The following is a 25,928-nucleotide window of genomic DNA, read 5'->3' as shown; positions in this document are numbered from 1 at the left end:
AAAAAAAAAAAAAAAAAAAAAAAAAAAAAAAAAAAAAAAAAAAAAAAAAATTTTGAGTTGCTATATCTGCCTTCCAGTGAAATTATGATGGCTTGTACATCCATAGGAGGTATAAAGTAGAGCAGTAGTTTTAATGTTCCCTTTTCCAACACCTCAGATTCAGAAGAAACGTATCTATTTTACTCATTTCCAAGGGTAAAAAAATTATCTTGGGCTACGTTTTATGAGTGATTTTTCATGTAGAGTTCTGTAAAACTCCTGGGTTTATATATGCTACTTAAAATGAGGTATATGAAATTAAAGATATTTCAGAGAAGAAGACAGGACAGCAACACTTAGCATTTAAGTCATTAACATCTACATTAATATAATAGAAATCAAATGCAATACTTTCTATATTTGTTTTAATTTATAAGCCAGGGAATTATTGACAATTATTATGAACTCTGTACATTAGGTTACTGAAACATTCTGCTAATCAAGCCACACATTTATCTTCTTCACTGTTACTCCCAGTTCATGTTCTTTTATCACCAGATTTCTTCTCAAAAAAGAATCCATAAACCAAACCGTCTTTCAGTCATCCAGAATTCAACCATCAGCAAAGCAATTGGTCACAGTGCTTTAAAATTATTTTGTAGTTTCCCCAATGCTTTATTGAGAGGTGAATTGCAAGGCCATTACACTATCAAAAGTCACATCACTGAAGGAGTTAAGTGCTATTAAAACCAAAGTAAGATAAGGCAGAGACGTTTTTGTCCTTGCTGGAAGAACAACAGGATTTCAAAAACTCTCATTTTTTTTACACTGTTTATAAGATGTGGAAGAGCATAAAATCAAAAGATCTGTGTAACACATGTAGATGTTATATGTTTTCCTGCTGTTTACAAGTAGGTACCATCACTCATTTTGAGAGGGTAGATCACTGAGTCTACTAGTAGGAAACTGTTGTTTCAGATACTATTTTTATTAATTTCCCAATGCAGAATGTACAGAGCATTGAAGTTAAATACAGCCCCAGCCTTGTATTGAAAGAAAAATTATGACCAAGTTCTTTGTAGTGTTGAAAGAGACAAGAAGGCTTACTGTGAGTTCGCAGCTATGAGACCTCTTATCTTGGCTGTAAATCAGCAGTCGGGAGCTGGAAGACTGAATTCTTTCTGCTGCACTGATTTATTGCCTCAACAAAGTTTCTTGTTTCAAGACTGTTTAAGGCTGCTCCTTAAAGAGGTTTGCCTGGCATAATATAAATACGATTAGGACTTTGATAAACATGCCACTACTCATGTCAAAGTTAGTCTGACAATTTATTTTCTAGTATACAAGATAGGACGTGAAGTCTTCAGGACCTTTTTACTTCAAAAATATTCTTTTTTTCTTCCTTGCTGAAGCTCATCAGTAGTAACACAGGACTTTTTGTTGTTAGTTTAAATCTAAGCAGCATGGGATGCAGTGAGTTTCTGGTCAGCATATCTTTTGACAGTGTTTAGTGAAATATAAACATAATCAGTGTTCAAGAGGAGAATCTGTGTAAGTAATTGCTCTTCCAGAAAATGTTTCAGTATTCCTAAATGAAAACAAATTGTGGTGGCATCACAGGACAAGAAAAAAAAGAATCCAAGTACAGTCAAGTCCCGGGGGATAGTTTTACAGGAGACTTTGAACACGACTGAATCCTAGTAAACAAGAATTTCACCAACACTGTTACGGATTTTTGCCAGGGGACTGCAAGTGGGCATCTCTTATATACTATACTTCATTAGATTTAAGTGAGAGTCACCATGTGGTTAGGATTCAAAATTTCAATCCAGTAGCCATCAGGATCCTGAACAAACGCAAGTCCTTTCATTTTACCTGTTATAGAAAGGAAAAAAAAAAAAAAAAGAGGATAAAGTTAAGACTACATGACTAGTTCTTAACGTCAAATATCACTACTCTGAAAAACCTTTTCTTTCTTCGTTTTGCGTGAGAATTAGTTGAAATTTAGACAGATAATTCTAAAAACATCAATATAATTTTTTCATCACTTTGTGTGCTATACATATATCTTTGTGTGCTAAACCGTCAATCTTACTCTCAAAGCTGTAGGTTAAAGTCACTTTAGAATTCCATCTTTTGTGGACTGAAGTTTTTTGCATATGCCCCTGTAAGTGTTCATCCGCTTCATAAAACAGAGAAATGGAGGACAGAATAGTACATGTTTGATCAGTAATGTAGGAAAAAAACCCACATTCGATCTCCCAGCCTGCTCCACAATGTGAAGTACAAAACTTCTTCCTCCTCCTTGGCATTTGCTGCATCAATTTTCCTTCTTTATTTTAAAGAAGAGCTTTAGCTCTCCCACTGACTGCTTCAAGAATTCTTTCCTGTGATTTATTCCATTTATAGTCTAACCTTCCTGTCCTATGTACCTTCATTCCACATCACTTCACAGCTCTAAGTTAGCAACCCTCACTTCAAGTCTCTCAAGGTCTAACAGGTGTTGAACAAAGCTCAAACTCTAAAATGCTAGAAATACCAAGCTCAATTCTTAAATCAATAAATCTGTGTTCAAGTTAAGTTTTCAGCTATATTTCTTGTATCTGTTTCAGCTGAGAACACAGTGAATAAGATGAAAATTCTTTAAGTCTCTTTTCAATTACTAGTATTAAATGTCTGTTTTGAAATGCGTCAGTCCTAAAATCCTCATGAGATTTTCATTAAAGGGAATCCAGTTGAAAAATGCAAGACTTCTCCCCACTCCTGCATTTTAGGCTACTTTGACATTTTACTGCAGGTCAGGCTGCATACACAAGGCACGTAGCAGACTGATGAACTACTGTTACAGAGATGGATCTATTGCCAGTTTTGCCCACTCTCTTAAGAGGTGCAGGTGTAACTGGTTCTAGAACCTTCTAAGCAGTGGCAACTACTAGAAACATGTTACCCAGATGTCCAGGAAGATCTGCTGGACAGAATATACTAAAAACAAATTAAAAAACTGACTTGCATTTCTGATAAAGACTTACCATCATCTGGTTTCTTTACAAATTTCACTCCTAGTTCTTCAAACCTCTTACAGGCTTTATAGACATCAGGAACAGCAATTCCAATGTGTCCTGTGCAACAAGGCAAAAAGAGTGAAGTAGACTGTAAATACTGCTGCGTGTTCCAGGAAAAAGTTTGCTCAGTATTTCATCCTCTGCAAAACTTTCACATGCTGTAGTTCACATAAGATATGATTGTGTAGAAGAGAAACATTGCTTCCAAAAAGAAGAGCATTTTGGGTATTAACATTATTCTCCTTCAGAGAATTTTCTTTTGATAATGACTTTCAAAATAAGAACTTTAGACTTGAAATATCTCTAGTTGTTTAGAGAATAATATTATCTAGAGTAGGAAAAAATGAGATTTTCAATCAAACTGCTTTATCTGCATTTCCTTTCTCAAAGCACAGCTACATAACAGGATTTTGTTGCATTTGCTCAGTTCAGCAGTACAAGGAGTTTATCATTAATGCTGTATTTGCAGAGACTGACACTAGTGCTATGCAAGGCCTGAGCTTACAAACCAATTCAGAAGCTTTAAATATCAAGTGGATTGACTGAGTGTGAAACTTATTTTACAAGCAGTGACCTTTCAAGCACTCAAGAGTATCAAATCAAGCCACACAAATAATATCCTCAGTGCTACAGACAAATAGAATTGTCCTTCTATCTTAAAATGGGTAACTAGTAGATTATAAATCAGAAATCCAAGTGTAAATCAGTGTAAATGTAAACCATGATAATCTAATACGCAAGAACAACTGCTGTTCTTCATTCAGTAGTTACAATTAGCCTGTGTTTGCTTGTCAAATGATTAGATTCTTTATAAAGAATGTAACTGTGGCTTATTACTCTGAAATACATTTACTCACTTTCACCATCTTTCAAAGCATTTACGCTGAAAGAAGAGAAAAAAAGGATGAGATGCAACTTCCCCTCTTTCCTACAGCTAGTTCAATTTCCTCAAAGTAATCTACTAGACAAGTCTTTTTTCTCCAAACAAGTTTAAAATATTTTCTCTACTAATTCAAGTATAAAAAACCCCTACAGCATATACTTAATCATCTTAGCACAAAATTGATTTAGATGTTTTCTCAAAACCATTTGAAACTGCATTTTCACTTAACACCCGAGAGAAAAAAGGCAATCACAATAAACCAAAGGTTAAAAACTATAAACACAAAATTAAAGACCTACCAAATCCTCTGGGATCTGAATTGCCATTGTGATAAGACTGATTTTCATCATTTTCAGTGCCCCAATTGCTGTAAGAAGTAATTATTACATATTGAAGAAAAGCATCAAAATTAACAAATTGTAAACATTCAGTTTCCCCAGGAGGGTAAGTTCTTTCTCCTGAGAAACCAGAGAATTTCATCTGTTGGCTGCATTCATTGATCAAGATTTTTCCCTAGTCATGGGTTCTCGGGATAAGCTTGGGGCTTATCCAGTCATGTTCACAGTCCTTTACTAGTATTCAGGTTCCACATTTGAATGAGTCAGAAATACTCCTCTCTCATTCAGATTACAAAAAAAGGTTTTGCTGCACAAGTCTGTTTATCTATTCATCACTGGGGAACAAAAAGGGACAGTAGCAGGTCCTGTAGCTAAGTAAGACAGTGGGAGATTTGGGAGATTCTATCTGCACAATTACAATTATTAGGAGCATTAACCAAATTGTCCTGTTTACAGGAAGTGTATGTTTTGACTTAATACCTCTTTTGATTAGATTCCAAAAGCAAGTTATCTATTATTAGGATGCTTTGGGGATCCAAAAAAAAGGTCTAATCACATTGGATTTTCCTGACTTACCCGCCCAAGTGTCATGCATACTCATATACTCAAAATATAGCAAAGACTGTTTCATATTTATGTACCACTGTTCACCTAGCAGTTTAAAGAGCTCTGAAGCGAGGCAAATTAAGCTTTCCAAATATCCAATCTCAGCCATATTTTAAGGTCATATGACAGTGAAAATGTATTCACAGTAATGATGAAATTTTTTATTCCATCCAAGAGGATTTACACTTATCCAATTCTCTTTAATCACAGTTAGCTAAATGTCATCTCTCATTATATAAATACTTACTGTGTCAGTTCAAGTGTAGCTTTTCTAGAAAAGGTCCAAGGTGTTCTCTCCGTTTTATCTTTTGGGATATCATTTTTATCTTCATAGCCCAGGAAATACAGTGAGAACTTCATAGTAGGAAAGTCAAATTTTTGAAGCAGTCTAAATGGTAACAATTATTTTGAAATAGTAACTTAAAAGAGTAATCAGGTAGCTTGCAAATAATCCACGATGTTTCTGCTATGGAAGAACTATTTCTGTGAATTTTTGCCTTTCTGTAATCCACACCTTAACATAGCTACATTTTAAATTATCAAATAAAACCATCCAAAACCCATTACAAACCTACAAAAATTAGAACAAACAGATGCTTAAAAGCCAGAGTACCAGTAAGTAAATAGCAAAGTCAGTACATAGGCTTGGGCCTTGAGGTTGTCACTCTATTACTTGTCTGTATTTCCACAGGAAGGTCTTTAGCAATTTATTCTTTGGTGAAATTTTAGACTTATGCATTCTGGAGAGCACACTGGCACCAGACAAACTTTAAGAACACAGCAAACATACCTTTAGATGAAATATCTTTACAATTTCAATAGCTAGCTATAATGATAAAATCCATTTCCCATGTGACAATTTAATCAACCAGAAAATACTTAAAGCATACATTTTTATGCAGAACATTTAACTGGAACCAGTAGGCATGCAAAATGAATCTAATTTCTTTTTCATCTTACAAAGTATTGAATTTTTATTTTCACTACAGTGGAAGTAGTTTATTTAACTTTACTCTGGATTCTTTTCAATATATTTAAAAACACTGGGGAATTCTGTTTTGAAATAACTCACATCAAATGGCAAGAAAGCACAAAGAGGCTCAGCATAAACCCATTAGACTACTGCAGGGCATCTGCCTCGCAAAGGCCTTCTTCAAAAGATTGAGTTTGGACCTTCTCTCCACCTTCTTGCCTTGTTCTTTTGTAACTGGAGGTGGTCATCAGCCACCTGTGAGAACTAGTAAAAAACTTAATTTGAAGATTTATAGCAATGACTCCTGATTATAAGCACTGTCATAACAGTTACCAGTTACCTGCAGCCTCAGCCAGGAGGAAGTAAGCAAGTTGTACACTGATAATTAATGACCTATTTAAGAAAAAAAGAAACTTCTAGTCAAGGCCCATATTAGTTCATTTGCAGCTCAGGCATTAACTGTGCTGTTGGAGTCCTCAGAGACTCTGCCAGACTGTCTAACTAAGCATCATCTGATGGGCTAGCATTGTTTATGTAGTTAGACCAATTAGTATAATTGCATCAAAATTTAAAAAAAAAAGGAAAACCAAAAACCAAACCCAAAAAAACCAAACCAAACCAAAACAAAAAAAACACCCAGGAAGAAAACCCGGTCTTATTGTGGCATATAACTTCTACTCACGTCATTCCAAGAACCCTTGTATAAAAATCCAATGACTTCTTAGGATCTTTTACTCTTAACATCGTCTGCTGAAACATAAAATCCTGTGGGGAAGAAAGGCTTATTATTTATACACCAACCAAAACTGAATTATGGCTATTAACAAACATGATAGTTAGTAATGAATCTAAAACCAGCAGATTCAGAAGCAACAGAGGACTACATTAAGTGTAAATAAAACTTTTTGTCCTAATCCTACACATACAGATTTGTGTTAAACAAATATGCCTTTGTAACATAACGTTTAAAACCATGACTGATATCACTCAATATATATTACCAGTGGTATCAAAAAAGCACGTATTTCTTACATTTTCTTTTTCTTTTATGGGGCTGTAGAACACATGAACAACTTCACATGCAAACAGACCAGACGTGAATAGTCAATATTGGGCCTCACTAGGGACACAGAATTTAAATAGAGCTAAACTCCTGAACTCATTATTTTTATTATTTCATCGCACAGGTGTTGAATTTCTGCCAAGTTTGATGATATCTCGGCAGCAAATCCGCCCTCCAACTCTGTAAGGATATTTTCTTGAAGCCACAGGGCAACTTTAAATACCAGGGGCTTATGAACGCCTAAGTGGGTAACAAGGGAACGGTAAGACAGTAGACAGAGATAATGAGAGGGGGGGGAAAAAAAGCAGATGTAGAACCACTGAAATGCAGTTACGTTCTCCTATTAAAACATAACAGTGTTTGGGAAGTTTTGGGGTTGTTTTGTTTTGGGGGGTTGTGTTTTTTTTGGTTTTTTTTTTTTTTTTTTTTTGCAACGCTGGCCGAAGCGCCCGCGGAGCGCTCGCTCCAGGCCAGCCCGGAGGGTTGAGGGACTCACAGGGGCCGGCCCGGCCCGGCCGCCCCCGCCCGCTTCGCCACGACCCTCAAACCGCGCCGGGCCGGCCCCGCCGCTCAAGCCGTCACAGCAGCTCCGTGCCCAGCGACCCCCGGCCACCCTCTCGCTCCCCCCGCCGGGACCCTTCCCGGCCCCATGCCGCCGCCCTTCCACCGCACGTCCGCCCGGCAAAGAGCGCTGCGGAAGCCGGGAAAAGGCGAGCGCCGCCGCCTCAGCCGAGCAGCAACCGGCAGCCCCGGGGCGCCCGCATCACCCCCATCCAGCCCACCTTCGTGCTGGCATCCGGCTCCGAGCAGGCGCCGTAGGCTGCCTCGTCCGTGAGCCCGCTGAGCTCCGCGGGGTTCGCCATGTCGGGAGAGGAGGAGAAGGAGGAGGAGAAGGAGGAGGAGGACGCGGCGGGAAGGCGGAGCTGCGCCCTGCCCCGCCTGCAGCCGGGCCGCTACCTCGCAAGGGCGCCGGTGGAGCGCTGCGAGGGCGTGTGGTGAGGGCGGGTACTGCCTGTTCGTTCCGTAAGCGGTATCAAGCCTTTCAAGATTTGAATCAAACTTAGTCTGCTTGGCTAATCTTTTTGTTTTACGAAAAAGAGGAGAGAATCCCAAGATGAATGGGGATATCTGGACGATAGCCATCAGGAGTGAAGTCAGCAAAACTGAGCAATAACTGGGACAAAGGAAATTCCAGCAATGGGCAATCATGACCACCGACTCATTGACCACCTACTCAAAACAGACCCCAAACTCCAGTGAATGCTGATGCGTTTGTGCTTTGTAACCAAAGAATGCGCATGCCTGTGTTTGCTGAAATGTATGAATAGTGGAAAGTTTTGATGATCAGGGAGCCAGCCTTTCATGGGTTTCAACCCAGCTCCCTCCTTTGCGCAAACTAGAATAAAAAATAGAAATACCCCGCCTTGATGCGTGAATCGGTGCTGTACACCGGGTAATAAGCCTGCATTCGGGACAACATAAGGACCAACAAGAAGGAGCCTCCCTGCCTGTGGCGTTACTTAGCTGAAGCGTGGAATGAAAGCACGGATCCCTCCGCTTCCACGGCGAGCACAGGCACTGTAACCCAGCTCCATTGGAATGGTGATGCGTTTGTAAATCCCGGCGGTATCAGGCTGGTTGGGAATCCTAGCCTTGCCCTGTTAACAAACATACATATGGTGTGCTCAGTCATGTTACCTTATATAACGTTACCTCATTAATATTTATTAATTAAAATAGCTAAAGGGGAGGTGGCAAGAGGATGGATCCAGGCTTTATCCAGTGGTACCGAGCAATAGGCAAGAGGCAACGGGCAGAAACTGGTGCACAGAAAGTTCTACCTGAACATCAAGAAGAACTTCTTTACTGGTCAGATGACCGAGCACTGGAACAGATTACCTAGAGGGGTTATGGAGTCTCCCTCACTGGGTATATTCAAGAACCACCTGGATGCAATCCTGCGCCACGTGCTCTAGGATGACCTTACTTGAGCAGGGAGATTGGACCAGATGACCAACTGTGGTCCCCTCCAACCTTACCAATTCTGATTCTGTAACTTGATATTGATAGAGGTTGGTTTTTGCTTGTGGCTCCAGGCACTGGGAGAAGATTCCAAGTAGCATCTGTCACCCTTCAGAGTTATGCAGTGACCATTAGTATAATCAATCATTTCAGGCCTAAGGAAGATGAATAATATTTTTCTCAAAAAAACTCAGCATGGAAATCAGGATAGAATACTCTGTGGGGGAGAAAAGAAACTAAAAATGAACTTTTGATAATCGAGAGGAAAGCACTTGCAGTACAGCGTTCCGTCTGCCTTACTCAAGTAACTTCCATCGGCGCATTCAACCACACCAACCCCCCCGGGCAGAGGGAACCCGCGGGACCGAGGTACACGAGGCCTTTACGGTAGAATGACAACTTCTGGGGGGGTCGAACTTCGGCCGGTCCTGCGCGGGGCCGCAGCGACGCGCGGGCACAGCGGGCGGGCGCCGGCAGCGCCTCCGCGGCTCCCGGGCCGGGCGGGCGTTGCAGCCGCTGGCCCGAAGCCCGGCCCGAGCCCCCGCACCTGTTACGGGTCCGCTCCCCCCGCCCTCCAGCAGCTCATCTGCCCGGCGAACGCCCGGCCGCGGGAGGAGCCGCTGGCGGGGAGGAGCCGTCCCGCGGCGGGCGCTGGGCGTTGGACCGACCGCTCCGACCGCTCCGGCCGCTGAAGGGAGCTCGGGTGGGCGCTGCGCTGCCCCGGCGCTGCTCCCCGCTCCCCGCCCTCTGAGGAGGCATCGCTCCGGCCAGGTCGGTGAGGCTCTTCGCCTACATCTCTCTGCCAAAGCCTAAGTGCCGGTTCAGGCACTTCAGCTTTTCAGAGGAGAGCCAAAAGGCTGTGTTTCTCCGTGCTCTGTGCTTGGGAATCCTCCACTTCTCCCTTACCTCATCCTTCTTCAGCCCTCCTAAGATGCATATTGGAAGCCAGACCTACTTTCCTTGAATTAATATGTTCTGTAGACAAGGTTTTGGGCATCCTGGAGGGGAGGAAAGGGGTTTTGGGCATAAAAGCACATCTGCTGTTCCAGCCGGGAGAAGTGGGCAGCTGGAGTTCATACAGGTGTTTGAAAAGTGAAAGTCTCAGCTGAGCCACCGGATATCTTGAGTACAGATTTTGAAGAGCCAGGGAGGATGCCACTATACAATGTAGTCTTTGCGGGGTTTTTTTAAAGCAAGCTGTTAGAACCCGACCTCTCTCATCTTGGTCTTTAGGAGCGTTAGGGGAAGATATCAGCTAAAAGAGAAATAGTTAAAAGACAAGAAAATTAACATCCAACCTATTCTGCCTGAGTGGAATAATCAAGGAGGAAAGTACCCCTGCTAACCTTGTAGATGACCAGGCCAGTCACAGAAAAATGAAGAAAAAAGAAAGGAATATAGATAATTAAGGTGTTTTGTTTTGTTGTGGGTTTTTTTGTTGTGTTTTTTTAGTGTTTTTTTTTTCTAAAATTTGTTTGGGGTGTGTTTTTTGGTAGTATTTTTACTTCAAGAGAGAGATGAACATTTTGTCTAGCAGGTGATTGTATGCCAAAGACCATAAAATAGTGGCCACTTTGTCATCTATTACATGGGCAAAAATAAGGAGCTAGTAATGTACTACCAAGTGTTGCTTTTCAGGTCAGCCTCACCTTTGGCTGTTTATTTCCTGAATCAGGCAATAGTGTCTAAGAGAGCGTATAACACTGTTACATCTGTGGTTGGCTGCCTTAAGGCCTCACAAGAACTACTAAGGAATTCTTTATAGTAATTGTGATCGTTATTGTAATAGTATGCTGAGTAGAATAGCAACTTCTGTGTATGCAAGTCTTTTTGTAAGATCAGTTGCTGAATTTGTGTATGTATTTTATAAACTAAAATTTAAATAAATCATTTGTACTCTAAACAATTTCTATTTCTCAGATATGCTCTGAAAGTATTAATATTTTAAAAAATTTGTTGTATAGAAAGATTTTTACTCCACAAAACATAAATATATGATAAATTGTTTTTAAAAAAAGTTTTCAGTCTTCAGTTTGACATTTGCAAGCTATCATAAAATGTATATAAATGTCTGATAAGAACTGGAAGAGGACTTGATAAGACTATTGAATTTATATCCTTGGGAATTCAGTTTTGAGATGCTCCTGTCTTCTTGAAAAGGTAGATTTTAAATGTCTGGATTGTTATAAAAATTTTTGGGTTTTTTTTGCAAATTTCAGATTTCAGAATGGCGGGGGTACAAAAAAGTAATAAAGGAAGTTCAAACACTCGAGAAAATGCTGGGCGTAATCGCACTGGTTCTGTCATTACTCCTGGTAAATCAGAAGATGCTTTTACCAGATCTGCTCACCATGGTCAACGAACAGGAAGCATTTCCTCTTCTCGAGCGTCTTTTTCTTTTGGAAGTCAAAGTGTGTCTAAGTTTTACCGCCCTAGTGGAGCTCCAAGCTTGCACAATATCAAAGCAAAACAGGTTATAAATTTCTGGTTATTTTCTCAGATCATTAAATACAGTTTATATTACCAGTCAGTTTTTTGGGGGTTTTTTGTTGTTTTGTTTTTTAAAAAATTGAATTTCCTTATACTTGGTTCTTTTACTAAATTACTTCTGGTAGAAAGTGAGTGTTTTCAATGTTTGTAATATTCTAAGATTTTATTTTAAAATAATAGAGGAAGGAAGGAGATATTAACTGAATAATTTACACTGAAGCAAAGTTCTACTCTGTTTCTGCAAATATTTACCCATGTTTGACCTTTCTGTATTAATATAATACATTGAAATTTTGATAGTGAAAAATAAAACCAGTTAATGTGTCACAGAAATATCTTAAAATATAGCTAGTATTTTTTTAATGTTAGTTTTTCCTTGACATATCCTCAGAGTCGACTTTACCTCTTATAATAATTCTTAATTATTTGTTCTTCTGTTAGCCTCTGAAAGTTTAGATATTTTTAAAGAGTAGGACATTTATGTAGTTGTATAATACAAGACAGTAGATTTCAGCATGAATTGCAAGATGAATAGGTCATTGTTGTGATCACTTTGTGTATTTTTAGTTTGAAAGATACGTTCTCTGTTTTAGGCTGAATATGTAAAAGCAAGAGAAAATCGAAAAGCACAAGTTAATGCTTCATATAAATACATATTTGAAGTTCTCAGTGCCACGATAGGTTTAGACTCAGCAACTGTAGAAGAAATGATTTTGGATGTCCCTTCGGTGAGTCTGTTCTGTATATTTATTGATTTAAATTATTAGCTAAAATATGTAGCAGATTACCCATTTGATTTGAATTGTTATTCATCACTTTGATTGTTTCTGTCAGAAAATGTGATTATTAAGGCATAGAACTCATCTAAAGGATACCTGACTAAATTTTTCAGCCTAGTTTCCTGGCAGATTTGCAAATATTCCCATAGTTTTTGATTGTGGCTTTTTCATCTTTCTTATCTCAAGGAAAATATAAATACTGCTGTTGTTTTGACCGAAGAGTTTCTTGTCACATCTACCAGTTCCAACAAGTTTTATTCATCTCAGCCTGACATTATTATGTTCTAACGATGATCATTTTATTTGTTAAGCAAGTTGTCACTGAAATTACAAAGATTCAGCAAAAATGTGTAACTTCATGGAGACATTTTGAAAATTAAGAGTGTTGTTAGTAATAAGAAGGACAATTAACCTTGAACCATTTAAATACTATAATGACATTTGGAAAGACTAACTAAATAATTTCAGTTTTGAGTACTTTGTTTATTTTTAAATGTTTAAAAGATGGGATTAAGTGGGTTTGTAGAGTGAGTAGATCCCAAACCTGCAATTCTTTGTGTGTCTTTAGTGTTGACCTTCATAATGTTTCAAAGTGATTGAGCAAACAGGAGCAACCAGTTAAACTGTAGTTTTAGTAGATGATTAAAACTCAGCATGGCTGTTGTGAAAAGATAAACAGTCCTGGGTTTTTTTTGTGATACACAGCATAGAAATACTTCAAGTATTGTCCTTTTTTTACAGGTGCTAAATGGTATATAGTTTCAAATCATCCTGACTTCCTGTGAAACTGTTGTTCTACACCAAGTCTGACTAATGCAAACATTTGAGATATTGAAACATTTTTGATTCTTGAGGCTTCTTTGTTTTAATTTGGTTTTGGTTTGGGTTTTTTTTATGTTTGTTTTAAGGGGTTGTTAATTGTTTTGTTTGTTTGGTTTGGTTTTTTATTGGGTTTTTTTGCTGGTCACCAGCAAATTGTTGGAAATTTTCCCGTTTCCAGTTTTAGTTTATTCGTAAACATTTTAGGCTGTTGGGGCTGTGTTAACACTGTCCTTCAGCAAATTGTCGTTTAGTAAATTCCCATATATACATATCATGTCTTTGACATCCATGAGCTAAGTTTTACCCTTTAAAGCATTAGTTTGCATATGTATTCACACAGTGAGTGTGTGTACCACATGGACTGGAACCAGAAGCTCTTTGCAGAATCAGTAGCTGCAGGGACAGCTCATGTCTTACCTTGCGTGTAGAACCACACAACCCCAAAAGTTAGTTTGCCTTTCTCTTTTGTCATTGAGCTTTCAGTACTTAAACAATTTTCTTTTTCTTTCCCTATTTTTGCGGTGGGAGTTTTTAATGTATTTTTCTCAGTTTTAACCTCGTTATTCACTAGTACCGAGTAACCAAAGCAAAATTGATTTCTAGAGCTGGCTTGCTTTTGCTTCTTTTATTTTCATGTGATGTTGCCTTCTCACAAGAGTGGGTTGAAATTCTGTCCACCTGGGTGTCACTCATTTTCCTGTCACTGTTCTTATTCAGTTTTTATATTTGTTTATAAGAAATACATAATTCCTAAGAAATATGCCAGGTCTAGAAGTGCATCCTTTGTCTTTGAACAGGTGATTTATCTCCAGACATATTTGCTTGCTAAATTTCTGATGGTTTTTTGATGGGAAGGAAACAGGTCTCGCTACCAAGGCTGAGCCCTTCAGCTAGACAGTTTGAATGCCCAGTCATATCTTGATGAGCTAGTTGTCCTTGCAGATACTTACAGAGACTGTGAAAGAAGCTGCATTTTGACCAGATTAGTCAATATATTCTGATCTCCTCTGTACCTTCTTTCAGTGCTTTTCAGAGCTTTGTTCACTTCCTATTAAATCCCATACCCTGGTTTTACCAGGACACACAAATAATCTAGGACAGTTTGAAAACTTGGATTTTGGAAACTCTTAGCTGTAATTTCAGGCAAGTTCTTCTGAATGACATACACAAAGTCCATACACAAGCAGCATTTGTTACAAATCTTTCCATCCTTACTATGCAAAGCACCTTGTATAACATGACAAAATCAAAATGAACATCTAGAGACCTGTAGTCTCTACTATACCTTTTAGGGTGGACAGTTTATGGACAGGTACAGCAAGCTAATTATGGGGCAGCAGGGTCTCCTTCAGATGTGATCTCCTTGTTCTTCCAGAGGTCAGCAAAATCTTTTTCATCATGGAAAGGTTTTGGAGCCAATATGGCCAGTTCATGTTTCCAGAATAAAATGTTCACGTGTCATGTTCCTCTTCTTATATTAATTAATATTATACATTAAGGGGTACAGCAGCAATAGCAGGGTATGTCAAGTCATGGAAATGTTCTGTGCATATTTCTAAGTCTCTTATGACCAATTAATTCAAGTTGGTACTTACTGATCTCTGTGAGTAGCAGGATATCCTCCAATATGTCCGTGTTGCTGGACAAGATCACAAATGTTTGATGCACAGTGACCAGCACTAGGTCACCTGTATGTGGTTCAGTACTTGAAGGCAATATTTGAAATATCTATTATGCTGTTTTGTATCTTCTCACAATATTTGAGGATAAACTTTGCATGCCAACAAAACTTTTAACAAACAGCATGGTGAAATTAGTTTTGCATATCCTAACGGCACATAAAAATATATTGAGTAACAAGTACTTACTTTTGATTGAACAGTTGGAAGCCTTTGATTCTTTTTTTGCCAAGCGAGGAAGAAAAGCATTGAAAATTTTCTATCAAGAAGGAGATGCACCAGGAATAGGTAAATGTTTAGCAATATTAATACAGGCAGATGAAATAGTGCATTGTATTGCTCTTTTTGTGTAATGTTTCCCCCCAACAAATCTATTTTTACTTGTTCAGAATTTTGTGATCTTTTGCTCTACGAACTGAAAATTAATATTCTAAATACTTGTTTCAAGTCAAATTATTTTGAAAAAAAATCTGAATTTTAACAATTCTTGGTTGGAAGGGTATAAAACATTCTCCTGAAATATTGAATTGGTTGTAACTTTTTCATAGGGGAGTTTTGCCCCCCATTCATTAGAAAGCGCTTTCATAAAATATGTCTGAATTTACATATTATTATAAATATTTGAAATTTCTCAGTTTTCAGATGCTTGGTAGAGAAATAGAATTTAATGCCTGAATTCCCTAGTGATTCTTTAATCACTGCACATGCTGTCCCCTTTCCTATTAATATGAAACTATGAAATTGGATAGGATTATATCCACAGAGGACCCAAGGGTATTCACAGTCTCTGTTTTCTAACTCAGACCTGAAATCATGTTTGATAGGATGAATGCAAATACACAAAGTACCTTAGTCACCAGCAAATTGCTCCAGAATGATGAGCCTGAGCAAATTACCTTTTCTATGCAGTACAGTGTGCCAAAATAGCTTTGTAAGGTATATGGTCTGTATTTGGTGGACATTTCTAATAGTGTGGTTAGTTACAGTCACAAATTCTGCTGGTTTTTGTTCTCTTACAAAAGAAGAAAATAAATTATTTATGTGTTCAGTTTTCTTTCCCTACATTGATTTAAGCATTTTATAATACCCTCACTTTTTAAAATAGTGACACCTGTGAAATTCCTTTTCAGAGTGTGGTCGGACGATTCCAGGTGCTGCAAAAGGAAGTAAAGTGATGCAATTTTATGTGGACAGGCCACCAGACAAAATTATAGGACTATGCTTGTTTTTTGTGCGTTGTAAGAATGACAGTGCCATAAATGAAAAAACTATACATGAGGTATCCTCTCATATGTTTCAAAAACTAAAAGCTTTAAAAGTAGCTATTTTTTTCATTATTTTTTTCAGTGTTGACACATACCTAAAATAACTGGTAACTGAGTTTTTTGAATGTTAAATTTTATCACACACTTTGCTCTCTGCTTTTTGGTGGACAATGAATAGCTGTATCGCTTCAGCAAATACTCAGGATATCTTGTAAATTTAATGTCTTATAGAATTCTTGCTAAAGAAGTTGGCATTTAGATTAATTTCTTATTCTCCTTGATGTTTTTGAAGAAGTTAAAGCCACTAAGTACAATTTAGTTGTGATGAAAATCTCTATAAACTACGAGGACACACAGAAGACTTTATTGCGAATACCAGGAGACAAAAAGTTTACCTGTACCTTTCTGTTTTATGTGTCTTTGAATGTGCAAAATACACATTATCCTATGTAATTTATGTACCATGAATTTTTCTGCTTCACAAGACAAATTCTTGGATAAGTGTAGGCTTTGTTCTTTTTTATATCTGTACATCTCAATACTCAGGCAGTGCTTGAGGGACTGTAAAGCAAAGAAAGATTTTACATATATATCTTTTAATATAATTTAAAATTCTTCAAGCAGAAAATCCAATATTAATTTATATATTTTGTATTACAATATTCAATTCCTTTGGAGAGCTAAGAAGGTGGGAAAAGGAAAGGAAAGGAATAGGAAAAGCACTATTAGAAGTAAGATACAAAGATCTGTCTTTATAGGAGTCTCAATACTTGTTGATAATAATTATTACTTTTGCCTCAAGTTCCTTTCAAATACATTCCAAATACTAAAGAGATAAGGAAAGGAAATTTATGTTCTAGGAAGTTTCTTACATGAAGTATGTTAATACTTGCTTATTCAAAACACATTTAAAATACTGAAATATTGAAAATAATCAGAACTTGTAAAGTTTAGTTTTGGAGAGTAGGAAAAAATTTCATCTCATCCAAAGTAATACATTCAGTCAGATAACAGCTTCTAATGTAATTTCAGATCTGGATACTCACAGCACTTTTTGCTACTTTCATTTCATGAATTAGTAGCTAATTGTAGATGGGGACATTTATCTACTATTTAAAAATTTCCAAACTCCCTGTATGTTGGGGAAATAACTGAAGTTACAAAAGCATAACCTGTCAGCCTTCTAAAACTCTATTAAATTATTATTGACTTCCCTTTTTTAATGAGAACAGGATCTTATGGGCACAATGGAGGCGTATTTTTTGAAGATTTTTTCTCCTTACGTTAAAGTTTTAGTTGGCATATTGGAGTGCTTTGTAAAAAAGCACTGAACTTAAAATACTGTTTCTAGAGTAAGTTACTGCGTTACTAACAATCATTTTGTTACAATGCAGGAGATCTACTTTGGTGTTTTCGATGCCACTGAGGGACTCCTACGTGGTGTTAAGAATATGATAGAAAAGATTTTTCTCCCTGCTATCCTCACAACAAGTAACTGGGGTACTTTAGGTGAGACCAAAGAGGACACAAAAGACAAACAAAATTTTTTGGAAACAATTAACAGATACCTTTCATTCTTAGAAGGTAAGCATTGCATTTAGGAAACCTAATAGAGCAAATCTATTTAAGGATTTGCATTTAAAGGCAGTAGCACATAGATAAAGTTCTTTTCACATTCTGCAAGGAAAAATAAGATTATCAATTACTTGCAGAATAAATACCTTGGTAGATTATTTTCTTGAGAAAATATTGATATGTTGCTTTTAAGGAGGATCACTGGATTTAAAACTAGAATTTTCTGCTTTATGTGAGTACAGTAAAGTGGCTATTTTAGTGAAACAACACTGAGTGCAGACATAAATATTTTGAAATTTAAATTGCTTAGACTGGTAGAAATTTATTTTAAAGTCTTAATTAGTTTTATATTGTAATTGCCTTTTTTTTTTTTTTTCAGGTGCTGCATCAAGCATTGAAGGAACTGTTGAGCTGCAAAAAATAGATTACATAAATTTTTCTGAACTTCGGTCCTTTGAGAAAATAACGGCAGCAGCTGACAATTCCGATACAGTTCACCAGCTAGAGGAAGTACTTATGATATGGTATAAGCAAATTGAACATGTAAGTTGTTGATTTAACACATCTATTCAGAATGAATTTAGATAGGTGTTCATAAATGCCGTATGAGGCTTGCCTGTAGTTATCCAAAAGCTTCAGCTGCTTCTCTACCTTTAACTCAGGTAGACAAGTGCTTTGCTTCTATGCACAAGTAAAGTTAAGCAGATAGTCCTTATCCCTAGGAACTTATGGTCTAGCAAGAATATGAGTTTCTGAACAGTTAAGACACAAATAGTAAGAAAAAGAGAACAGAAGGATGAAGGAGTAATAACACTGGTGAGGACCACATATGTATATAGAATGTATCTAAATATACATGACTGGTGAAGTTTCTGCCTCCACTCACGGTACAAGATACTGCTCCTACAAAGATCTTTAATTGGGACCAGCAGGGAATTTTTTATCCTGTGTTGCATGGGATGGTCTCAGTTATGCAAGAAATTATTGTCTGAGATTTCCATGAAAAACGTGGAATCCTTTGTCAAAATGAGAATCTGTGTAGATTGGACATAATATGTTTTGTGTGTTTAGCTCACAAGAATAAAAATGTAAAAGACATGTAAAAAGAACTGTCTGTGGGTTTATCCACATAAAAATGGGTACATTTATGAATGATATTTAATACTTTTATTAAAGTAGCACTTGAAGATTTTTAGTAGTGACTTTACATTTGATGCATTTCAATTCATAGATTATGATTAAAGAAAGAAATAGAAGTATATGCTGATATCCACTCAGTTTATGACAGGAGTTGAAAATATGTATTAATTGCCTTAATTTCAGTTTAAGAATATGATTAAGTGCAATTCAGACTTGGGTTGCTTTTTCAAATGGGAACTATTTTCATGTGTCATTAACTGCAAGCTTGTTCTTTATTAAATGAATATCCTCAAGAGTGTTTCTTCTTTATAATGACTTGTCTATTCTCTGTAGTAGACATTTGATTTTTTTTATTTTTTTTAAAAATTGGTTGCAGGTTCTGATTGAGAGCAAGCAGATAAGGAGAGAAGCTAATGATTCAGGTCCACTGACTGAACTGGAGCATTGGAAATATACATCTGCTAAATTGAACTTTATTATCGAGCAGATCAAAGGACAAAACTGTAAAGCTGTCATTAATGTTCTGAGAGTTGGACATTCTAAACTACTAAGGGTAATTATTTTTTTCTTTTTTATGTTGTTTTTTACTATAGTAGGCAAAGCTTATGTTTTCAGTTTTTTTTCATTGCATCTAAAGGAGATTTGCTGAGGAGAATTAAAAGAGAAAAAATGTAGGTATGATGCTGGTGTGCTTAAGGTATTAAAATAAAGCACAAGACATTACAGAGATACAGCCAAAAATGATCATATATGATATATATAAAAAACATAATAAAATAACTTTTATTTCTTTCTTTGACAATGCCTTTTAAAAATTCATTTACCAAGGTTTACTTCTGGCAAATAAGTGCAAATTAAGGCAATAGTTCACTATGTATGAAGTTTTTACAGTACTGTTTTCCCACTAGACATGGCAAGAGTTAGATGCCAGAATCACAGATGCAGCAAATGAGTCAAAGGATAATGTGAAATACTTATATACACTTGAAAATGTTTGTCGACCACTTTATGTCACCGATGTTGTAAGTATGCCTTTCATAATTTTTTAAGCACAGTTTAGGTATTTACCTAGAATGCCCAGAGCAAAATAAATCTTCTTGTACTTGATTTAAAGTGATATTTTCTGATTTACATTTCTATTTTTTTGACTTTTTTCTAAATGCCTGTCAAGCTAAATGTTGAAGCATTAGTTTATTTTATATCTTTCATAAAATAGAGTATTTTAGAATAGGTATTTAATCAATAAAGATAAATACATATGATTGCCTAGTAAGTCAGTCCTGTTACCAGTATTATTTTAAAAAGCAATTAAACAAGGTACATATTTTATAATGCAAGAATCTCAAAGTACATCTTCCACTGAAAATTCCCTGTGTCAATGATCACATAGCTGAAACCAAAGTACCAAAATGTCAGTTTTATAGACAATAATGAAGCCTAATGAGGTCCTAAAGGCATAAAATAATGTTTTGATATCAAATGTAGTATTAGCTGCTTCTATTTGCAGGAATACCAGCTAGTCAGCATTTAAATAATTACTTGTAAGTGTACACTATTCAGCCCTAGTTCAAGGTATTAGTTAATAGGTGTAGGAACTACTAATTACTGTAACACATGAATTTTCCTAATAGTTGTTGCAGAATAGGATGAAAGGAGGAAATACTCCAGAAAAATAGTGCTCTTTTGTTTTGAAGTTCTTAATGTTTTGGTCCTAAATGCCTCCTATCCTCTGCCGGAAGTGTTGCATTTCTTTTGAAGCCCTGACAGCTTAGGACCCTACTGTGCAGTTTGAACTGAGGAGAAACAAAAAGACTTATATCGCATAGAGCTGATATTGCATGGAATAGTATAACAGACAAGTATGATAAACAGTATTACTAAGCTGTTTATCTTCATCTCTTCAAAGTATCACTAGAGGGAGCCAGGTACCAGGCCATAGTGATGAGCTACTTTTTAGGTGTTACGAAGACGAAAATTCTTTTTATCATCAACTACCCATTTGTGGGTGAAAACCCATTGAAGAGTTCATAATTTTACTAATATAAGATAGTCAACTACTGTTCTTTGTTTACTCTGGAACAATTTGATATATCTGAATTTCTGTTTAATGTCTTTGAACATGTTCCAGAGATCAAGTTAATTTAGGTAAGATTTGCTATGGTATTCAGTTTAAAAAACAATGATATACAAGCTAAATATATCCTTGTTTAAAAAGAACTTCATTCTGTATTGAGTTGAATTCAATATCTAGTATGGAAATCTGTTTTGTATGTTAGCGAATGAGGAATGGAATACAGACAGATTTAATGTGATACTTAGTGTGTGTATCATAAAATATGGCTTTTTGTGTGTGTAGTATCACATGGTGAGATTTGCAGCTGAGGTGGCTTAACATATGAAAATTCAGGCAGAACAGACAAAGCCTTAACTTAAGGCTTTGAATCAAAGAAATTTCTGAACAGTCTGGTATTCAGTGTTCTATTTTTCATCAAGAATTAAAAAAAAAAAAAAGAAAAAAAGAAGATAGAATCTCCTGATTCCATTTCAGGGGTGAAGGTGGTGATAAACAACGTGGACACAGATGATTATTTTTAAACCATTTCTTTCACACTCTTGCTAAATGCAAATGACTGCTATGTGTACCCACAGTCTAATTTTACTTTGAGTTTGCGGCCCAAAATTAGTTCCAGGAGCTTGGTTTTCTCCACTGAGGGGTGACAGCCAAAATTACTGTTCTTGATGTTATGAAATACATTTTGACCAGCCCCTGCTAATGTTAATGTATTATAATTTTTCTCATCTCTTCTCTTTTTTTTTTTTTTTTTTTTCCCCACCCCAAATACTTTGGAAGTGATTGAGATGCAGAGTACTTGTAATTCCACATTAGGATTTTAACGACATGAACACTAATTAAACAAAATATGTGAAAGATTTAGGTCTTTCATATGATGGTTGAATGAGTTGGGCATTTGTTTATGAAACTAACATTGGGACAATTATTCCATTAATTTTATGAAATGTCTGAATCAAACATTTTATGTAAATATTTTTATCACAATGAAATTGCATAGGTATCTTTAGCAGCTCTACTTGGAGGAAAGAAAAAGCATTCATCATGGACAACTGCTGTGAGCTGCTAGAAAAATACTTCCAACTGTGCCAAAAAATGCAACCTGTACTTTTTGAATGGGTTTTCAATTTTGTTCATCAAAATCGCATATTAAAATTATTCATATCTTATAACACCTTTAATCTGATTTCTTACCTACTGATCAAGTATTTTTATTGTTCTTATTAGTTGAGGTTTGAAACATTATTGAGCATGGTTAATTTTTTTCTTTTACAATAAACCTTTTGTTAAGATGCCATGGCATTTTATAGATTGGTTCAAGTGATTTAGGGAGAAATGTAAATTAAAAGTTGTCAATAGAATAGTAATGTATTTGCTAAGAATAGGAAGTAAAATTTTTCTCAAAACTCTGCTTTAAGGTATCAATGACACATGGAATACCAAATTTGATAAAAGCTATACAAATGATTCACAGAGTTTCAAAATACTACAATACTTCTGAGAGAATGACATCATTGCTTATAAAGGTAAATATATTAAGAAAAATATTAATTATAAAAATTATTTAATTTTCCAGAAGAGAAATTTTGTTTAAATCAGGAGAACATTTGCTAAAAAATTATAATAAATAGTGGGTATCTGCATGGGAATGGAAGAGAACTCTGTTGATCAGGAGAGGATTAAACTTGGATTACAGACTTGTCTTCTGGAAGGAACTTTGTTGTTATTCTTGGTTCAGCAATGTCAGTTTTTTTCTTATGTTCTTGATTAATCTTCTGACTTGAATTAATCTGATCAGTTGTTCCCTAAATGACAGACTCCACAAAGATTCTTTTATTATCATCCTCAAAGACCTAATTTGGCAGATGGCCATCAATCTGACCGGGCTATTCCTCTAAAAGGTGTGAAAGACAAAAGGTTGCTGTTTTCCGAAGTAATACTTGAAAAGTTAATTAAACTTCAGGTCATAAACTTTTCCACTTTAAAAAGAAAACTAAGACAGGCTATGTGTTTCTACTTATGTCTTTTGCAGAATCCAGGTATTCACTGAATGAAAAACTGGTTTGGATAATGGTTTTATAACAAAGAAATCCTTTATAACTAAAACACACACCTCCTGTAAGCATACAGAGGAAGTTCACAGTGATCCTCATTATACAACTTTTTCTTTTTTTTTTTTTGGCGCTCCAGGGTTTAATGTCAAGTTTTGTTACACTTCAATTTGAATTAAGATATTAAGAAATAAATGCTTTTTCTTAGACCATATTTATTCATGGTTGGGGCTATTTTCCATATATCATAGGTTAGGTATATATTGCCTGTCATACAGTGGATTTTTACACGTTTGTGTATTGACTCTTGCTAGTGTTTGTTATTTAATGGTACAGGGGAGTGTGCATTTTAGTACAAAGGCTAACAACAAACTGGTTACATGAGGCTGTACCAAGAAATAACAAGGAAAAATATTTTGTTCCAGCAGTTTAAGGTCCCCTTTACCGTTGGTTTCCACTTAATGATCACGAGAGGTGACATTGGAGGTCCTATCTACAACTTCATCAGTGATTATATTACAGTTTGAGGCTGCCTTTGGTGTGGCAGTTTTCAGTCTTTATTCAGTTAAGGATTCTTAAGACCTGCTTTACAGTACTGTCATGTCAGAAGAAATGTTTTGAATTGTTCATATTAATAGACAAAAAAAATTATCTACTTGTAGCTGTCCTCTGTGATATGTCTTCTATATCTGCACGTATTCCTCTTTCTATCATTACTAAATTTGGAATTTTATGGTTGAGAAGTAGAAGAATCTTTTCTCCTTTTTATAGCCATGAGAAACCAAGATAAAGACATACTGCTAGGATAGCAAAGTCTTTAAGGGCAGTCTTTAAATAAGGACGCACATGCTGCAAAGTGTAAAGATGATAATGTAAGGGAAGAATAGTTGGAATTAAATAAATTCTTTTTGTTCTTGAGTTATGATTGAAAACCTTCTGTGTTTAGGTATATGTATTGCTGAACTTATAGGACTTACAAATATGTGCTGGGACTTAAAAGCATTTCTGAGAGTGTTCTCGGGGGGTTTATAGGGTGTTTGTTATGCTTATTGCATATAATATTTAGCTACTGTTATTCCCAAAGACAAAATGTATTCAAAATCTGATAGTACTAATACATGCATGTGGGAAATTTTTTAGATTTTGTGAGGCAAATTTCCTGTTAAGCTTGAGACCTACTTTGTTTTTTTATCTAGGTTACAAATCAAATGGTCACAACATGTAAAGCATATATTACAGATGGAGGCTTGTCTCAGGTCTGGGATCAAGAGACATCAATAATCACTGAAAAAATAAGGGTTTGTATTTTGGTGTTTTATTATTTACCTATCAAACCTATTGATTACCTATTGATATCACAAGAAAGTCCATATCAATATGTATAAAGTGCTTCACATGTCTTTGCTCTTTTATTTCATGATGCTTTAAATATTTTCCTAATTTTTTACCCCATTGGCATTGTTGAAATTAGAATGGCCTCATCTTTATCAGCATGGTCTGTCATTGACCTTGGAATTGGCGTGTTCACCATATGCACAGCCAAGGAATTTTTCCATCCTGCTTAGTCCACATTCTTTGCTCTTGAGGAAGACGTGGAAGAGGAGATACCTTCGGTGTGGTACCATCTTCCTCTACCATGGGGAACCTGGTATTTGAATAGATATGACTTTGTTACAGTAGTTCCTACCAATACAAGATTTCCTTGGCATGTCATGAAAGTGCATTGCTAAGGCAGTCTTCCTCTTCTTCAGCTGATGGTGATCTATGAAGAACAAATAAAGTGCATGCAGTGTTCCAGGGCAAAACATGTGCAGCTCTGGGGTTACTGCTTGCCAATGCTGACATAATTTCCACTTTCTCCTTTACCAGCCCTCAGCTACTTAGTTCCGATAGTATGGAAAAAGGCAGAGAATTTCATAGTCTCTTAAAAATTAGGTCTAGAGGTAAAGAAGAAAACAAATATATCTCTCCTGACTGACAGGATGATATGATACTAATAATTCATCTATCTCATTGAGGCAGTCTTGAGGCTCTTGCACAGCTGACAAACCCTCATTATTCAATGAGAGAAATATATACCCAGTTTCTAATCATGTTGATCGGTCTTCATTCTAGTATTTGCATATTTTTGAAGATCTGAACGTTCCTTTCAGTGAGGACCTCTTTCAATTTCCTATAATTCATAGCCACTTGTTATATTTATAGCTACATATTCAGACATCCTGGTAACTTCCAGTATATGTGATAAAATCTGCTTTCTGCTTGACAAGAACTAGCAGAAAAGGTTGTATTTCAGTGACTATAGACTTTACATTTCTCATCAGTCATAGTTTTTACATCTGATAAGGTCTCAGTGTAGAACTCTTTGTTGTGGGGCCCCCCACCTCCAAGGGATCAAGACTGTGACCATCACTCAGACGCTGAAATTGCAATAATCAAGTCTCATTGCTGGATCCATGGGTGGTGATATCTTTCTTCTCTACTATCTATTCTAGTCATTCCCTTCTCTTTCTTTCTTTTCCTTATATATTTTCTTCATGGTATTTTTATGGAAAGGAACCAGATAGGCTTTTCTTGTTCATTCTGTTCATTTGGACATTTCCAAATATCTCATTTAGAGCAGAAGCCATCAGCTACTCTCTGCTGGCCTCTAAACCATTACTTGCTTTAACAGAAAGTAAAACTTTCCTGCTCCATTTTTGATGACTGATTTCCCAATGTTACATCTTTTACTGTATTGTACTGTTGTATGTTCATGTGTTGCAAACATTTGCTACAGATACTGAAAGAAAACCACTGTATGTAAATCGTTACTGCCTGTTGACTGAAACCAGATTCAGTGCTAATTACCCACTTTGGAATGAGAGTTGGTTTGAGTTCCCTAGTCTCTATCCCATAAGCATAGTGTAATGAGTATGGTATTTATTCCTTCACTTTTTAGGACTGCATGTGTCTGTTGAAAGAATATCAGAAATGCTTTCGTGGAGCTAAGCAAGAGATTTTGGAAACTCTAGGAGAAAAGGCATTTGAAGTGTCAGAAATGTACATTTTTGGAAAATCTGAAGCTTTTTGTAGGAGATTAGAAAAAGTGAGTATACTGTTTGCTGTTATTGTTAATAAAGAAGCGCCT

General features: G+C 36.3%; 2 protein-coding genes across 2 annotated transcripts in view; one reads left to right on the top strand and one right to left on the bottom strand.

The window, feature by feature from the left end:
• Positions 1-946: 946 nt before the first annotated feature.
• Positions 947-9,340, bottom strand: GLO1 (glyoxalase I). Its single transcript, XM_027898068.1, has 10 exons — positions 9,227-9,340; positions 8,944-9,081; positions 8,451-8,562; positions 8,323-8,366; positions 7,687-7,857; positions 6,524-6,606; positions 5,116-5,256; positions 4,224-4,291; positions 3,009-3,098; positions 947-1,854 (listed from the first exon to the last, which is right to left on the bottom strand). The coding sequence occupies exons 2-10, from the start codon at positions 9,025-9,027 to the stop codon at positions 1,766-1,768; spliced, it is 882 nt and encodes a 293-aa protein (XP_027753869.1). The 5' UTR covers positions 9,028-9,081; positions 9,227-9,340; the 3' UTR covers positions 947-1,765.
• A 419-nt stretch (positions 9,341-9,759) lies between these two features.
• DNAH8 (dynein axonemal heavy chain 8) overlaps positions 9,760-25,928 on the top strand; it is a 127,548-nt gene continuing 111,379 nt past the window's right edge. The window contains exons 1-12 of the mRNA XM_027898070.1: positions 9,760-9,898; positions 11,146-11,399; positions 12,010-12,144; positions 14,900-14,984; positions 15,827-15,975; positions 17,356-17,545; positions 17,916-18,079; positions 19,053-19,229; positions 19,585-19,698; positions 22,166-22,273; positions 23,995-24,096; positions 25,740-25,886. Coding sequence (XP_027753871.1) covers positions 11,154-11,399; positions 12,010-12,144; positions 14,900-14,984; positions 15,827-15,975; positions 17,356-17,545; positions 17,916-18,079; positions 19,053-19,229; positions 19,585-19,698; positions 22,166-22,273; positions 23,995-24,096; positions 25,740-25,886 — 1,617 coding nt within the window. The 5' untranslated portion in view covers positions 9,760-9,898; positions 11,146-11,153. The remainder of the gene's footprint in view (positions 9,899-11,145; positions 11,400-12,009; positions 12,145-14,899; positions 14,985-15,826; positions 15,976-17,355; positions 17,546-17,915; positions 18,080-19,052; positions 19,230-19,584; positions 19,699-22,165; positions 22,274-23,994; positions 24,097-25,739; positions 25,887-25,928) is intronic.

This window comes from Empidonax traillii, unplaced genomic scaffold (genome assembly GCF_003031625.1).
Source record: "Empidonax traillii isolate 1590-97213 ecotype Southwest subspecies unplaced genomic scaffold, ASM303162v1 scaffold576:size640842, whole genome shotgun sequence".
Lineage (NCBI taxonomy): Eukaryota > Metazoa > Chordata > Aves > Passeriformes > Tyrannidae > Empidonax > Empidonax traillii.
This window is presented reverse-complemented; position numbering and strand designations above follow the sequence as displayed.